The 18586-nt window shown below is 33.9% G+C and overlaps 1 protein-coding gene across 10 annotated transcripts in view; it reads right to left on the bottom strand.

The window, feature by feature from the left end:
- Positions 1–1690: 1690 nt before the first annotated feature.
- SPEF2 (sperm flagellar 2) overlaps positions 1691–18586 on the bottom strand; it is a 51376-nt gene continuing 34480 nt past the window's right edge. For 8 of the 10 annotated variants that reach the window (XM_040656520.2, XM_046905978.1, XM_046905979.1 and 5 more), the window contains 11 exons: positions 17638–17798; positions 16597–16783; positions 15609–15768; positions 14692–14814; positions 13733–13871; positions 12269–12498; positions 6626–7815; positions 6306–6523; positions 6013–6221; positions 5792–5921; positions 1691–5685 (listed from right to left, as the gene is read on the bottom strand). In XM_040656520.2, the coding sequence (XP_040512454.1) occupies positions 5517–5685; positions 5792–5921; positions 6013–6221; positions 6306–6523; positions 6626–7815; positions 12269–12498; positions 13733–13871; positions 14692–14814; positions 15609–15768; positions 16597–16783; positions 17638–17798 (2916 nt within the window). In that variant the 3' untranslated portion in view covers positions 1691–5516. Of the gene's footprint in view, positions 5686–5791; positions 5922–6012; positions 6222–6305; positions 6524–6625; positions 7816–7857; positions 10086–12268; positions 12499–13732; positions 13872–14691; positions 14815–15608; positions 15769–16596; positions 16784–17637; positions 17799–18586 lie in introns of those variants that run through there. The other 2 variants (XR_005843251.2, XM_025144817.3) reach the window with 2 other exon arrangements.

Raw genomic sequence — 18586 nt, 5'->3', positions numbered from 1 at the left:
GCTCAGAGATTCACTGTAAAATCTCTGCAGTAAAGATTTAAAAAAAGTAAAAAAGTTTCAAATGATCTAAATTTTGAGAGACTAAGCTGATTTGGTCTGGCTACAATCACTTCCACAGTGTCAGTACATTAAGTTTCCAGACTGCAATTAAAAGCAAACACAACTGGTGAAAAACAAGAATGAAAAAAGTTGCTTGAGTGGGTTTTTGTTTGTTTGTTTGTTTGTTTGTTTGTTTTTCTTACTGCAGCTAAATTTTGTCCTCCTGGAAAGGAGCTGTTGTGTACAGTCTGTGGCTTAAACATAGAATTCATCTTTGAAGTGGAAGAGTGAATTGAAAATTTAAGTTTATGAAGTCACATAAGTGTAAGGAACCTTCATTTGATAGCGTGAGTATTCAAAGTCCTGTTGACAATTTGAATTAATAAGAACGGAATCTTTTCTGTTTGCCTTCAATATCAAAATCAGGATTAAAGCTCTCAGCACATTTTAATATTGAAGAAAATGTTGGAGAGGAAAAAACGCGGGTTTGGGAACCTTGAAGTCTGTTGAGACAGGAAGAAGGAAGGGAAAAACATTTGGACTTGAGGCCTTATGGTCTCACATAAATTTCAGCATGAAAACAAAAGCTGAGAAAAATTCTGGCAAACTGATAGTAGTAATCTGACAATCTTTCACCTTCTGAAAGTTTGTGAGTTACCTATTTTGAGAAAGAAGACCTTTTTAAAATCATGTGATATAGGTCATTTACTGAAACACAGTGGATTGTTGATTTGCATATTTAAGGTGACCAGTAACTCGTACAGGATCAACAGAAAGCACTTTCTGACTTCCTGGGGTGTGTTTGGTATGTCTTAAACACTTCCAGTGCAAGGACATCACCATGACGATCAGTCAAAGTCTGGCATCAGAAAGTATGATATCCGGTCCTCTCACAGGTTAGTCCTGCTTCGCTGACAAACCAGCCTACCCTTCCTGCAAGAATGTTTTGGCTACAAAACTTATTTTTGACAAACTTGCTAGTGTGAGCTTGCTTGTTTATGACTGGTCACAGTGCATTTGCAAACCTAGCAGACATAAATGGATTCCTGAGAAGGCCCCAGTTCTTCTTCATCATCTTGATGGCCATTGCTGTTTTGGGACTACAACCGTTGGATGAGTGCACTCACCGCCCTTTCCCATTTCCCCCACCCCCCAGCAGTTGGCTGTACTCTAGATAACTAAACATTTTCAGAAATGTATCTAAGAAATAAGAAAACTAACAAATTAAAACATTAATCACTGTTTATATTATACTGTAGAACATGTTAGGACATAATACACAGGTAACTTTAACCTTAGTTGATGCAAGCTTGTGGCAAATCAGTGAGTTCACCTTTTAGGTGATCTGTAGTATCTGATCATTTTTCCTTTTCTGTGGTAAGTATGAGTTACTTGCTATTTGCTACTTACAGAATTGCTGATGTGTTTGTTGTACAATAGTTTCTTAAATTACCTCCTTATGAAATCTCCTGATGTGGGAAAATCCCAAAGTGTCCTTAAATGGGTATAATAGTTCAAAAATTTCAAATATAGTGTCAGGTAATACCTCATCATGACATACTTAGGGAGAACAAGGAAGGTTCAGGCTGAGAGAAGAGATCCACCATAAGCATATTAAAAAAATTTTCAAATAAGTGCATTCAATTCAGTCTTCAATATTAACTCTAGATTTAATGTATTTATTTCTATATTATACAGGACAGAACTGTTTTAAAATATCAGATTATATTACAAGACAAAAGACAATTAGTCAGTTTTCCTCATGGGTTGCTAATGCCACAGAGTTGCTTTACAGTCATGGTGCGATGTGAGTGGGTAGCTGCACAGATGGTACTGAGAAAAGAAGACTGACATCCCAAAATGGGGCTCTGCAAGTGGTAGGAGGAAATAATGTCCTCAGGGTAGAATAAGAAAACAATTCCCAGAATCTTCTTTGTCCATTTAACAATAACAGTCTCAAAACATGTATGCTCTTTACAGTATCTTTCCATAAATTCCAAAAGGGAAGAACAACAGTTCTTTGATGAATGACACAAGAGACTAAATAGAAAAAAAAACTTATTCAATATGTAGATGTTCTTAACAAGAAAGGATAGAAAACATTATGGAAGAGGAATTAGTATTCAGTAAGTTTTAGAAAAACTGAAGAGATTTGGGAAGACCAGTAGTTAAATACAACCAGAAACAAATCAAAGTGCTCTGAGGAAACAGACTGCAAAAATTACTGTCTTTATTATACTGCAGATAAAACCAATCTTGAAAAGACATCCAGTACTTTGAAGTACAGAATTAGAATTCAAAATGAACTTTACAAACTGGAAGTAAAGCCTGGGATGAAAAGAACACTATCCAATTAGAATAAATGTTAATCACAGAATCATAGAATCATAAAATCATAGAATGGCCTGGGTTGAAAATGTCACTGAAAGGTCACTGAAAGGCAATGATTATCAAGTTTCAACCCCCCTGCTATGTGCAGGGTCACCAACCACTAGACCAGGCTGCCCAGAGCCACATCCAGCCTGGCCTTGAATGCCCCCAGGGATGGGGCATCCACAACCTCCTTGGGCAACCTGTTCCAGTGTGTCACCACCCTCTGGGTGAAAAACTTCCTCCTAATATCCAACCTAAACCTCCCGTCTCAGTTTAAAACCTTTTTAAACCCCTTTTAAAACCCCTTTTCCTATCACTATCCACCCTCGTAAACAGACATTCCCCTGTTTATACACTCCCTTCAAGTACTGGAAGGCCACAATAAGGTTTTCTCAAAGCCTTGGTGAAGCCTTCTTTTGAAGAAGAGATTCTCCAAGTCAAACAAGCCCAGTTCCCTCAATCTCTCCTCACAGGAGAGGTGTTCCAGCCCTCTGATCATCTTACTGGCCCTCCTCTGGATCCGTTCCAAGAGCTCCACGTCCTTCCTGTACTGGGGTCCCCAGGCCTGGATGCAGTACTCCAGATGGGGCCTCACAAGAGCCGAGTATAGGGCTACAATCACCTCCCTCTCCCTGCTGGCTACTCCTCTGTTAATGCAGCCCTACACTGCACTGAAATAATGCCCTGCATAAATGTCAGAGGGAATCATACTGCCAAAGTAACAGGTCTGTAGAAAGGACTTAGGGATTTTAGTTGATTACAATATCACCAAAAAGTATATGGGAAGAAATTTGAAATATTCTTTGTAGTCTTAAGATTTCTGTTGACAGACAATCTTGGAATCTGAAGATCCAAAGGAAGTATGAAGACTAAGCAAGAATCATCACAGAGTTAGAAAAATGACCTGAGAGATAATACTAAAATACTTCTGCTATTTTCATCTAGAAAAGGAAGGCCATGAGAAAATAACAGTTGTTATTCAATTGAAACAAAGTATTACAAAGAACACAGTAATAAACTCTTCTGTAGGTAAAATCAGGAAGGATGATAGCAGATCACTTTTCAGCAAAAATATTTCAGATAGTTATTAAAGGAAAGAATGGACTATTTTAACAAGCCTATCAAGAAAGAAAGAGAGGCTAATATTGACTACAGATTTTCAGTCTTGGTCCTGTTTCACTGCAAGTCTTTCAATATCTCTTTCCAACTACTTTTTATGATACTAACATTTCATTTACAGGGGGAGATCTTCAATCCTAACACCAAAAATTGTGATGCTGCACTCATGCATCGCAAAGTGTCTTCAGTCTTATAGATATAAAATTTACTTTTATTTGTTACTTCAGATTCCATCTTCTGCTCTTGGACTTTCTAAGTAATATTTCCAAACATTTTCCAATCTCATCATACCTAGAACTTTCTCACTTGAAACTTCAAAGGGAAAAATCTGGCGTTATAAAACTTAAAAGACAAAATCCTTAGAAACAGCTGTGCAGTACATCTAATAAGGTGCTCCTTATAATATATATCCTGTTGCTTATTAGATAAAATATAAAGGAACATTTTTGTTATCTGAGAAATCACAAATGCACATATTTCAGTGATCTTTTATAATCTACCATATCATACACAGTACTAATCTCTTGTTCAGTAAACTGTAAGTTAATTCTACTTGTGTGGACTAATATATCTTAATGAGGTATGCATTCAAACATATTCTGTTTCTGACATACACAACTACTTAGACCTAGAAGTAGCATGAACACATTAGCAAAAATAGAAAAGTTATATATAAGTAGCACACCTTCTGCAATTACTAGACTTCTTATATCAAAAGCAGAACGTTAATCTCAGCTTCGAAAAGGACTGACTTAAAGGTCAATGACTTCATATTTGTTTACCCCAAATTATTTTTAGCTCATCTTCATCAGTTTTGGAATAACTAAGAAAAGCCTTTAACAATTTCTTACTAGTTTTCTTTAAATATATTCTGCTGGGATGCTTTTCAATGACTGGAACTTAGCAGAAAGTTTCATTTAGAACATGAAGATAGTAGCAAATTATGACACCAGAAAATTCTCTGAACAACAATCATCCTCAACTCCAATGTTAGAAAGATACAGTATTCTTATTGCAGTCCTCACTGAAACATTTTTACTTGAAAAAGAAATGATTTAAGCTGTGAAGTACACTAGTCATATCCTGGTTGCAAGAGTATGTGTTATGGGAAGTCTGATTTATGCAATTACCAGCAATGGACTAGAGAACGACACAGGAAGTCTTTACATTATAGTACTCCCTACTATGTAGTTAGGTCTTCTGAAGGAGAAGTCTGACAAGAAACTTGAAATGTCATGTTAAACTTTATCCATAAGAGATTTAGAAGTAGTAATACATTAGAGAGAATTACATATAAATACATTAGAGAGAATTCATTACTCTTAACTCAGAGGCTAAGGATGCCAAGCAATCATTTGACAATAATCATGCACTGATTTCCCACAAATTTATCAAAAGAAACTCATGGTTTTCAGAATGAATAAAGCTTCTTGAACTATTAAAGATAAGGGTTGAATTAAGTGGGTATAATGTATCAATGGCTTGGATTAAATACAACAAAGAATCAGGTAGCTAAGACTCATCCCTCTGCTCACCTGTAGACATGGTCACAGGTACTGCATATTTTTTATTCATTACCTTCAGATTTGTAAGAAATCTAGAAAAGAAGGGCAAGTATAAACAGCTACCAGTGATTCAACAGTGCATAGAAAGAAAAGTTATTTTTAAAAATTGTAGTACATTATGGAAAAGATAGAGATTTAACACTCATTAATCTTGCAAGATATGTTGGTAAAGTGTCCATAGATGTTACAAGAATGATTTTGAAGGAAATCATCTAATCACTTCCACCCTGATTCTCCAAATTAAACTCAGAGAAGCAAACTGATCTTTTATTTATCATCATATCATCTGCCTTAAGCGTACTATTTTTCTGCCAAGTAGTATTCCACAAATGAATAGCTTGTTGGGGGTCAAATTTTTTGATATCTGGAGAATTCATCTGGATTGTCATAAGATCCATTGTCACACTTTCAGACATCAGTTTAGAGTGCAGATGCATCATGATGACTTTCTTTTCCAGAGCCTTGGTCTATTTCAGCTGAGCTTGCTGGCAGAGTTAGGATCAGATCTACCAATGCCAGGATACTGGGATACTTCTTTGAATAATGTGCATTCACCGAATCCCATGTCAAGGTCTGGATGTTCTGAAATCTATAAAGCATAGTAAAAATTATAGAATTATGCCTACTGCTGAATGTATTTCCACAGTCCTTTTATGTAAGTCAAAAAACAGGCACTACAGCAAGACCCTTATTACCTGTTATATAGCTCTAATTTCAACATGCTCCATTCAATTTCAACTTCACTGATCTTCACACTAGCAGCTTCTAGTATGGCTTCATAATGTTTACTCAAGACAGATACTTCCTTTTCACCAAATACTATAACTGAGGGAAAACAATATATGAGTTGTTTAAAAAAAAAAAAAAAAAAGTTGAATGGGCACTTCTTCAGCAAGCCATTATCATAGTTCTATACCTTGTTTCATTTTGTCAGGCCATAGATTAAAACTTCCAATAAGAGTTGCTTTCAAGACACCTTGATTAGCATCACAGAAACAATCACTTAACCTCTTCACCACATTACTTGGTACTTTGGTTCGTACTGCTGAAATATTTCCATTTCCAACAAGCTGGTGACCATGAAAATGTTGAATGGCCTTCATTAAGCGTTCCATTGGACCAGCTCTGAAAGATACAAAGTACAAAACAATATATAATACTCTTCTGCTATATTTTAAGATTATGATTTCATTGTTAGAGATGTCAGACCTTGCTTGATACATTTGGAGTGTTTCCACAGTTGACTGCATAGTTGCAAATATATCTGCAATGGAGGAATTGTGATCCATAGTAATATGTAACAGAATGTTGAGGACATTGATGACATCCAATAAGAAATGGGAAAACTTGACTATCTCCATTTTCAGAAGGAGATACAATAGTCCTTTGACTTTCTGCCTATTTGAGGACCTTGAATCTCCTTTAGTCTGGAAATCAATACAGAAATAGAATGTGTCAGGTAGGTGGACCAACGTTAACCACAGCAATTAATTTTTCTGAAAGTGACTTTCAATTTTTAAATCAGTTACCTTATCCAGATGTAGAACAAATGCAGGATGACCTTTAAGGAGAATTTGTAGAGCTGTCTGTAGGCGAGAAAACCACTGGGAGCCCCCAGTGCAAGATGGAATAGCTGGATGTAACTTGATGGCTTCATATATAGCTTTGAGATTCTTCTTATTTAGAGTTGAGCTATGATAAAAGTAGTACATACTTCTCAAGCCATTGGTTAAGCTGTATAGCTGAATGTTTTCCAGTGCTCCCTTGTATGCCAGCCTTAGTCGGTGAGCAAAACAATGCACAGACTGCACACAAGGTTGAATTTCCCTCATGAGATTAGCTACCCCATTATTTTGACCAGTCATTACATCTGTCTCCTCGCTTCCAAATCCAACTAATTTTCTTGACCAGTCTAGGCTTGCCAAGCTAAGCTGAAGATTTATTTGAAATGTTTCCTCAATTGCACTTTTTATAGTTGAAGCATCATTTTTTTGAACAGATTGAACCCCAACAATCTGGCAGTGAACTTTTCCTTCATTTGCAAAGTGCACATAGACAACTGCAGCTGATTTGGATATACTATCTGTGAATTCATCACTAATAAGAGAAAAGAATTTACAATTCTCCAGTTCCTCTTTTAGAGCTCTTCTTTCTGCTTCAGCCATAAAATGTTTAAACATTCTTGCTGACTTATAATTTCTGAATAGAGAACCAATATCTGTTCCTTTCACATCATCTGATTTATAAATCCAGTCCAGGTCTGTAAAGGGCTGAACAGATTTAGCAATTGCATGGCATGTTCTAAAAGTGCTTTCTACTCTTCCTATTGTTATGGAGTTCATACTCTTCAATGTCTGCTCAGCAGAAACTGTATTTGGTGAAGCAGTACTGGCAGCTTCCATGCAGGTAGCCCAGGCATGAGCTTCACTGTTCTGGTGTGTATTTATAAATTCCAGTTTGAAGTCATCAGTGCCAGAACAAAAATTATGAATGCTTTCCCCCAGGTCCACATTATGCTTGCGACATAATGCACAGAACATTATTCCCCTTTCGTCATCATATTTTAACCAGGAGTATTTTGTTAGCCATATTTTTGGAAACCGGCGATTCTTCCTTATTCTTGGATGTTCCAAATCTTTCTTTTCCTTCCCTCTGTCATCAACTTCTCTCTTGCTAGAAGAATTACTCCTGCCTTTAAATTGCTTCAGTGCTCTTATGGCTATAATTCAGAAAAAAAAAAAAACAACTAGATATAAAATGGTTTTGATGTAATAAATGATCAATTTTACTTTTTATTTTCATTCCATATTTAATTTTTTAATTTGGGAATAGACTGTGACCTAAAAGGTCATAAAAAGAAACAAGTGAAAACAAGATCTCTGACATCACTTGGACAGCTCCCAAGACCTGTCTAAGAAATCGTCAGCTTTGATTACAGATTTATTTATTTACTTATTGACTACCAGAGATATCTCAGAATTTGCCACCAGTAAAATGCAGCAGCATCAAAACCATTTCTGAAATAGAGAAAAATTGTCAGGGAATGGAATTCAGAATTGTCTTTCAGGAAAAACGTCTTTAGAAGATAATACTGAGGTAACAAACCTCTTAATATACCCACTATGACTGATGTTAAGAGAAAAATTTACTTGGAGCAACTGCAAACATACATAATCAAATATCTGTCACAGAATGAATAAGATGCATATTTAAATGATCTGATGTTCTTAAAGTATATATACCAGCAGAAGAACTTTACTACTGCTTTGAGAAAGAGGAACTGCATGAGTTTCACATTTTGTTCTGAAAATTGAGACCAACTCAAAGCACTGAGGTTTTTCTCAACATTGTTTTTCCAAACTGTTATTAAGATGGGCATTCTCATATTTTGTAGTGACACATCATAAGTCTGACATTTTTGAAAATTTTCTGTCTGGAGCTCATGGATCTCCTACTTTTTGCAGGTAATTTAATAATTCTTTTAATACGTAGTTGCAATATTGTCATGACTTTGAAAAGAAGGCAGTCACATAACTTGGACCAATTCCAAGCAGAATTGAAGCAATAAAATTTGAAATATATTTACTGGGAAAAAAACAAAAGTTAAGCATTGAGGAAGTGACATAGTAACAACCCTCCATCCTCCTTGTTGTTGTTTGTACCTCAAGAGGTACAAATAACATTTAATAACAAATAACTAAGAGGCAGTTAACATTTACATTAAGACAATCGTAGAAAGAAAAGTCAATGTGAGTGCTTTCAAAGGTCTTATGAAAAAGACTTTTTGTACCTCAATCTTTTTTATTTTACAAGGGGCAAATTTTCATGTAAGCACTGTAGATTTTTTGAGAACTGTATGTTCCCATTATATTATAAGCATCCTGAAGTGTCATAATATTATATATATATATCTTAGAAACATGCAGTTCAGATACATCTCTATTATGAGCAATTCTTTGAAAGGCAACAAAAATAACAGAACTAATTACATATGATATGCTTATCCATTCCAAATTTTTCACACAGTAAACCTAAAACAAAATGTTTCATTTAGAAAATTAGAATTAGAAAATTAGAAAAAAATTGAAAAAATAGAAAAAAAAAAGAAAAAAATTGGTTCAGTTTGGTCATCGACTATCTTCTATGATTGATAAATCTGGAATCAGATTGGTAAAAATTACTATTCACATCTTAGCAGACCATTTCAGATTTTAAAAAGGCATTTTAGGCAATTTTTGGATATGGGATATAAAGTTCCTGAAGATTGACTGAAGATTGTTACAGACAAATAATCTGTTCCAGAATCATTCCAGAATGGAATTGCTCACAAAGATCATTGCTGTGAAAAAAAATACACTTTAAAATTCATTTATGTAATTCAGTTATAAATTGAAGAAAAAAGCCTGGGATAGAATCTATTTTGAACTATTTGGTAATGCAAAACATTACCAAAATTGGATTCTATTAAGCACCTTTAGAATAATCTTCAGAAATTTCAGATGCATGCTAATTGCAATGACAGTAGATGTCACATGAAGAATGTAGTGCTAGAGAGAATCTGAGGAGATGATATCTAATGGTTAGTTTAATTTTGCTCATTATAACAGAACACATGCAAAGAGACTGTAGAAGAAAGAAAAAAAAAATTCTGTTAGCAGCTCCATTTCAGACCTGCCACAGGAGCACATTTGTAAGGCAAGATATTAAAGCACTGCTAATAAAATGATCAAAGGAGTTAGCGAGATTAACAAATACTGCTGAGTCACCCTGAATTGCAGCAACACCACTCTTAATAAGAAAAGAAAATGTTTAAATATTTCCTTATGAAATGAAAAGCCATCTCAGTAGGTATGAAGGTCCAGCAGAGGTCACATTTTTTGTCCATCAGCGCTTAGAATGGTGAGTAATATGCCTCCATGGAGAACCAAACGTGCAGGATAGAAGAAAGATGTCTGTGATGTATCAGCAGCTCTTAAATACTTTAAATTCCTAGGGAACACAAAACTCTTCAAAATTTTTACAATATTTCCTTTGTTAATACCTAATAATTTTAAATTACGTTGGTAATTCCATTTTTCTTTTAATTGTCCATTTATTATAAATATTTGAAAAGATTGACATTTACCAAATATCCTGTGAGGAAACTGGTTGCATGTTTAGTTCTCCTAACCTAATAATCTTTCCTTTTTGCCCTTTGTTTTACTTGGGCACGTAGCTGCTGTCTAACAGCTTCACTGCCAGTGTGCAGGATGCTTCATTGTATTCCCTGTTTTGTTTGATAGGAGACTAATGACTAAAGAAGCATGAATTTTCTGTCGGGCATTGTATTAAACAAGGGGAGACAATAGAATGGAAAGAAATTTTCCCAATTTTCTAAGGGAGGAATGATTTAACTCTTCAGGTGGTGTCTTGGTACTGAAGAGGTCTGGTTGCCTTAGGAAATCTGGGATTCTTGGTATGAATGATATAGCCTACTAGCAATAAAATCATTATCTGAGCTTCTAGATTTTGGAACTTCTAATAAACTTAATCTCAAAAAAATTAAGTCTTACCTTTCAAACTAATCCACAATAAAAAGTTTGTTTTGTTTCATTGTTTCATTGTTTTAGTGAATATAACATGAAAAATACAATTTTGTAGAAAGATTTCATTTGTATTTTTGCTAGCTATTGCAAATGCACAATAAAAACTCTTGTTCTGTGTCTTGAAAACGTTAAGAATCTTATAGATCGTATTAGAAAAAAAATAGTATTAAATATTTTAATTAATGAATAAATTATGTAAAAACAGAAGGACTCTCTTAAGGAGAACGACATGTCCAAATTGATATCTTTTACACTGTGTTTTACCTCTATGATACTATCTAAAAATTGCAAGCGTACAAACTTTTAGCTTCACATGGCATTACATGTACAACATTGCCTTCTATGCAGGCTCTGCAGTGGATGTTGAAATGCTTATGCACACACTCCCATACTATAAACAGAATGATAACTGTTTCTCTAAAGGAAAACTCTAAACAATTTCCTGCTAAAAATTTGTTCGTTTGAATATTTGTTCAATATTATGGAATTTCACTATAATATACATGAAATGAAGGATTAAATTCAACTTCACTGTACCTCTGTGGTCTTGTTATATTGAAAGACTTGGATTCAAAACTGTAAGTACAGGTTTACATACTCTGTTTCACAGTCTTCTAAAAAAGTTATAATTATAATATGGAACACTGGTAACAATGAAACCACTTACGTGCTTAACTACTTGCCATCTCAGTTTAAAACTGCCTTAATTATTATCATTTTATAATATTTATACTTTAGTATTAATTTTTGATAGAAAGTATTTTTAATTGTCCTAAGCCTAAAGTTCCCATAATTAGAGAGTAGGCAAACAATATACTTGCAAAGGAAAAGATACATATGGGCTAATATTTGCAAATCCCTCCAGACAACTGACACAAACTGACTTGGAGAATATAATGGTTACCAGCTATAATAGACCCTATGTAACAGTTTCATAAAAATACTGGCTTCTTCAACAGCATGTTTTAAAATAATACCACTCAGTTGTTCCCTGAGCTCTGAATCAGTAAATGAGTTAAAGACTTGTATTTACAAGGTAAGATACGTAAGATTCCTAGAAAAACATACTGTATACAGAGATACGTGTTAAGGGAATCATAGAATCACAGAATTGCTCAGGTTGGAAAAGACCTTAAAGATCATTGTGTCCAACCACAACCTAACCATAATACCCTAACTGTAACAACCCTCCACTAAATCATGTCCCTGAACACCGCATCCAAATGGTTTTTAAACACATCCAGGGATGGTGACTCAACCACATCCCCAGGGAGCCTATTCCAGTGCTTAACAATGCTTTCAGTAAAGAGTTTTCTTGATATCCAATCTATTAAGAATATTAACAACATAGTCTTGAAAATATAAAAAAGCCCATAACGAAGATACTAGAAGACTTCAAGTGGTCTGGTATGTCACGTTTTACTATTCTACACAGGGGCTTTCCTTTTAAACTTAGCACAATCATTTACTGTGATATGATCTTTAACAATATAGGTGACTAATGTCCGGCACCTCCTGGCAGTTACTTTAAATTTTAGTTACATAGCTGGCAGCTTTTCAGAAGTGAAAAAGAAATTTTTATTTTACCTTTAGGTGCCACTTGTAGAAAATGTTTATGAAATGTGTTAAGTTGCGAAATAGTTAGAGTACTACTTTCAGAAGTCTCTATTAGTGGAACTTGTGGTGGAGGAACAGGATCAGGAATCACTTTTACATCACTGCTGATGAAGAAATCTGTTTCTTCTAAATTCATTTCATACTGGATTTTGCTAGAGCTTTCAATATGGTGTCGTCCTACCTCAATCAGCTTTTCAACACTGCAAAAATATAAGTGCAGAAAACAATTATTTTTCATAGAGTATCCTAATAACAGATTCAATTTTTAGTGTGTTTGTGCTCTGAAGCAAGAATTATAAATTCTTTGTGAATTCAGTACTCAGCAAAATCATTATCATGTGTATTCCTCCTCTGGCTGCAAGTAGTTTCAAGACTGGTAAGAAACTTAGGCAAATGGTTGCCACAGAAGAGACCTAATAGAAAAAACATGAAAGGATGCATCTTTTTAGCATTAAATTTCATAGGGACAGCACATACATGTTCCATTTGTAATCTTCCTTTAGTCTATCTCAATGTCTTGCTCTCTGCTGTGCCAATAAATAAATCCTGGATAGAGCACTTTCCAGGGTAGCATTCTGTTGGGGCATATGGACACCGGTTTGAAATGTAATGGCATACTCAGACCGTCCAACAGGTGTTCTCTCTGTGTATGTCTTTGGGTGCCATTGTTGTCAGGAAAGCCAACAGATCAAGCGAGCACATACAGCTCAGCCACTTTGAGCGACTGCCTGTTAGAGCTTTCACATCTTACATTCCTGTTTTGTGTCTTGGGCCTGCCCTGCAGTCTACCATCTAGCACTGTTCCAAGTATGGTTTAAAAGTTAGTACAAGCCAAAAACACCAAAAACATTTTCCAAAAGACTAAGTGATACCTTTCATGGAGAATGACATACTTCAATGATATAGATATAGACTTAAGGGTCATATAGTGGCCCCAAGCATATTTTAATTACTAGGACAGAAAAATAGCCAAGGTTAGGATTATTTATTTCAATGAACCTTGAAATATTTTTGATAAATGTTACACATGGTGGTAACAACAGCAGGTAGCATATGTATAGCACAGGGAAAAAAAAAAAAAAAAAAAAAACAAAAAAAATCGACCCACAACCCAGTGTCAGAACCCACTGAAATGATGGTACTGTTAACAAACAGAATATCCAGTGCCTGCTGATGCTCATAGATCTGCTAAATCTGTAGTCTGGAAAAACAGAAGAATTGGTAATACCTCTAGTATAGTCAGCAGAACCTGCTAATCATCCAGGAAACACATCATTACTATTCAGCTATTTAAGTTAAAATTAAATTCTAGCACATGAAATGAAATCATTATCTTCTGCACACGTTTTGCATATTATTTGTTTCTATATAAACATCTTTACTGTCCCTTAATTTAAAAAAGTATATTCTTGTTCAAAACTGGATTTACATTACCTGGACATTTCTGCTAGGAACCTTTCTCCAAGCCACTTTTCCATATCTTTATAAGCTTCTTCTGCTTTCATTGTCAACTCTTCAACATATGCTAAAGCTTTTGCTTTTATAAGTTTGAGTCGAGTTTTTGTAGCTTTCTCTGTTAAAATATTATTATGATTACAAGCAATTACTATTTATAAAATTTTGAAGAAAACAGTTTTAAGCATCTGAAGTTTAACATAATAATCTGTATTTAGGCAGCAAAATATTTTTTTAGGTTCTCAGAATTTTGAATGACTAAATTCTCAGAATCATCCTAATTGCACCATGTGTTCTATAAATGTATGTGTTCTATAAGCATTAGAATTCACAAGGTAAAAAGTAATGCAGAATCACAATGATAAAAGTAATGCAGAGCTTCAGGGGATGTTTAAGCATATATGACATCAAACAAAATGCTGCGCAGCAATCAGATCTAGAAGCTTAAGGATGTGAGTATATAATGTTACAGATAAATTTTAAAGAAAACATTCTAATTCATTATATAAGTTACTCGTGATAAAAAAATCTTTTCTAATCTCTACCAAAATTATGCTGAGTATTCACATTAATTTTTTAAAACTTTGAGAATTTCAAAATTCACAATGGGAAGAACTGAGAGTCTCTCAGTGAGATACTAATACAGAAAATGAGTAAAAGTTACAACATCAAAGAAGAAAAAAATACCAAGTGGATGAAAAGACAACTTACGTAACGTATTGACAGAGACATGAAACAGGCACTGAAAGGCATTAAAAGCCTTAGAAAGGAAGAATAAGAGAAGAGTACCAGAATCCATATATTATTATCAATCTTGAAAATAAGCAAATTCAGTGTTCAACTTTGTTTTAATTAGTATTTGACCTTCCACACTGCAGAAACTTGACTGTCACAGTACCTAAATTAGGAAGAACGATCACCACCAAATAGAAACATACCTTCATGTTTCAGGGCAGCAAAATATTCTTGCTGTATTTTAAGTATCAGTTTTTGTTTCTTCAGTTCTTCAGCCGTTAACGGAACTGGACTGTCTTCAGCTGCAGATGCAGTGGAGCGAGGTCCTGCAAAAAAATTCTCCCTCAAGATCTTTGAGCTTTGCTGGTAAATTTGTGTCTGCATACAGGCACTCATAAGACATTTTTGAAATGTTACCTTCCATCTTACTTAGTATGATCCTTCATGAGCATAGAAATACAAGGTTACTTCTATAAGACGTCTTATGTTAATGTAACAGGCAGATTTCTTCAAATCTCATCTACATTTGCAAGACGTTCTAAGACTGCATAAGACCACTCCAACATATTCATTTGTTTTAAAAATTAAAAATTTTAAAACAACACTCTAAAATGTATTTCTGAATGGAATATCATTGCTGAATACGAATGCCTCTGCTGTGAGTCAAAATATATCCTCTGACCTTAAAATTTTCCAGTTTATAACAACTTGCACATAAACAAGCTTATTCTAAGTGATAGCTGTTCCTTCTGAAGCGAATCATGTGTTAACCTACATAGCTATGCACAGATCTTATAAAAGTATTATTTTATCAAAGTTGTTTTTGAATGTTGCATGAGATTATGCATGAAAGACTTCATATCAACTTTCAAAGTTCCATTTTGACTATTCATTCTTAGAAAATAGCAACAATATCACAAATAACTAAACAACAGTCATTCAATGGCTTCTGCATTCCTTTATCACCATCAGTTTTTCATGTTTTTATATCACATTTAACATTTCAAGGAAGAAATTAAATGCAAATTAAATGTCATAGGTTATCCCTTTCCATATGACTGTTATATATACATTTCAGTAATTTCAAGCAGTCCTATAACAAAGTCAGTATTTCAAATACCTTTCGTTTTAGTAGGTGATTTGGGAGATTTTTTGGTGTCTTTGGCATCCTTCCCAGTAGATTTGCTTGATATTGTTTGAGAAGACTTTGTATCTTCTTTCACTTCTGTCTGCTTTTCTCCTTCTTCCTTCACCTCTTTTGACTGTATTTCTGCTCTTACCTTTATACCATATTCATGCAGACAAATAGATGTTATCAATACTATCCAATTATTGTTTTAAATAGACTAAACTTACTGCAACTATTTGCTATGACAAACATACATAATTAAGAGATATTTTAAGTAATAAATTGATAACTTTCTGATTATTTATCAAACAATAAAACTGTACTGGAAAAATTCAACCCAAAAACAGTAGTTTTAATTCTTGTAACCTCACTAACTTTGCTGAAGGGAAAAGTATGAAATACAAGAGTCAGATGTGAAGTCTAAGAATGTTAGCTACACTGTAAGAGTGCAAAAGTCTATGTGTTTTAAAATGACCAAAATGAGAAGAAAAAAAAACAGCCTTGGAATCAACCATTTGAAAAACAACATAATTAAATTATGTATAAAAGAGAATGTAAACACAGCTTTTGAAGTTGTGGAAATTTTGAGTAATAGTTGCATCCCATGATTAAACATGTCCTTCATATATTTCTACTGAGGAAAAAGGGAAAATTTTCTCATGGAAAAAGCAAATACATAGAACCAAAATTCAAAGTATTTGATAGGGTGCAGAATGAAAATACAAAGGCTCTGCTGTTCTGAAAATACACAGATCTTAACACCTTTCTTATAGAAATGCAAATATTTTCAATGGAAAAAATAGTAGATGAGGTTAACTTTGAGGCATAATTGCTAGTTGAAAACTCTTCTGTGTTTCAGTAATAGATGTGAAACTAAGATACACATAGTAAAGGCTGCATGTCTAGCCTACATGCATGCTGAATGGATGGCCTTGACTGTCTTACCCATAAATATTTATTTAAATAAAACAGTCCCTACCATATCTGATACTGCTGTTACTGCTGTTTGCCACGTATCACGAATAACATTTTCATCTTTCCCAAGAGCGACCACTACATTTTCAGAAGAATTCTCATCCTTAACACTCTTCAGTAGATTTCCCTTGCTTTTTGACTTAGTAATATTTGTTTCTGGTGAAGGCAGTTTATAAGAAACTAGAGGAATCCTGGAAAATAAAATATAAGGCATAGATCACTTCCCCCTTTGTAAAGAGGTAATTTATTACATAAATATATATACATTAGAGGATATGTCAAGAGAATGAGAATGCTATTTGCAAAATCTGCTGCAGTAATAGAAAAAGGATGAATTTACCTTATGACCAAAAGTGGTAAAATGTGTGAATGACAGGAAAATTGGCTGGTTTAAAGACTGAGGGGTAACATTAGATGGACGCAACAAAGTCAAATGACTGTATGATTTGATTATATATTCCAAATAAGCTAGAAGCATAACCTCATTACTTTCTAAATAACATGTAAGTTATTACAAAACGTGTTGCTATTGACAGCATTTTTGATCTTGTGAAACTATTTAACAGTATCCCTTACCTTTAATATAGAATTAATTTCAGTGAGTCTTTCTAGGCTGTTCTGATTTACACTTTCTAGGCTGTTCTGATTTACACATTTAATTATGTTTGTCTGTTCAGATTTAAAGCCTATTGATATTCTAAAATAATATTTAAGTTAGCTTTGTGATAACTGTGATGAAAGCTGTCAGCAATACAGAGGGAAGTAGGAAATATTCCTACAGCAAATTTCTTTCTAAGGCAGCTTTAAAAATACTTTATAATTCAGAGATGTACGAGTGAAAATAATGAGAGTTAATCAGTCAAAATTTAAGGATAAATTAAACCTACAAGATGATTCAATATCAGACATTTAACTATAATCACTATTTAAACAATCTTATTTCCCTGTTCTTTGAAATATACCCACATTTATTTCCACATATACCCACAAATCTATGACTACATTATAATTGTTGAAATTTGTATAACTAACAGTGTACTTCTACCTTCTTGATTCATTCTGATCTTCTTGCTGCTCTTTATCAATAATATCTAGCAATGGAAGTCTAGTAAAACTTTGTCTGTCCTCTGTTGGGATTTTTCCTTCCATTGCTCTATAATAGTCATGAAGAAGTCTCTTTGTATCTTGGAAACGATCCACTTCAACCTCAGTAAGAAAGGACAGAAAGACTGAAGTTCAAAGAAGTTCTATTACATTTTTAAATACATAATGGCAAAAACAATTCCAAATAATAAGCGTTACTGGGAGAACAACGAACAACTACATTTGTTTAAATTTTTATAGTGTATTTAATGCACATTTGTACTCACATCAATAATGTCTTCAAAATTTACTTTCTTAATTTTCACACAAGTATTTCTAACAATAATAAAAATCTTGTTAGAATAGGAAAAAATATATACAATAAATAATGTTTGACACATTAAATTTAAATATAATATATTGGATATATATTTATTTCTATACTGGCAAGTATACCTATACCAACAAATGATAGAAATTGCTTTGCTTGAAATAATCAAAATCCTTGTTAACATAAAATAAAGAGTTAAGGGATGGAGCAATGTAAAATACAGTTTATCCATGTCAAAGAAATCAACAGGCTTTACAGAGCAAAGTATCTTGAAGATCTTTTTCTGCGAATTCTCTCAGGAGAAATCAAGTAAGATTCAAAAAACATTTAACACCTGTCAGGTTTTGATTTATTGATACAGACAAATGTTAGCTTCTAACTGCCAAAACAGTACTAAATATTCATGGGAAAATGCACAAAACCACATTCACAAAACAAAGAATAAAATCTTTGTGGTATAAAACAGCTCTTATCCATAAGCTAAGGAGAAAATATCTTCTATTACGACAGTGCACAGAAAAAGGTGGAAAGTAATCTGATTTAACCTTGCTAAAGTTAAGGCATTCTTAAGCAGAATTTA

The sequence above is a fragment of the Gallus gallus genome, chromosome Z (genome assembly GCF_016699485.2).
Source record: "Gallus gallus isolate bGalGal1 chromosome Z, bGalGal1.mat.broiler.GRCg7b, whole genome shotgun sequence".
In the NCBI taxonomy this organism is placed as follows: Eukaryota; Metazoa; Chordata; class Aves; order Galliformes; family Phasianidae; genus Gallus; species Gallus gallus.
Note: the sequence above shows the minus strand (reverse complement) of the source record. Positions and strands in the feature narration are given on the sequence as shown.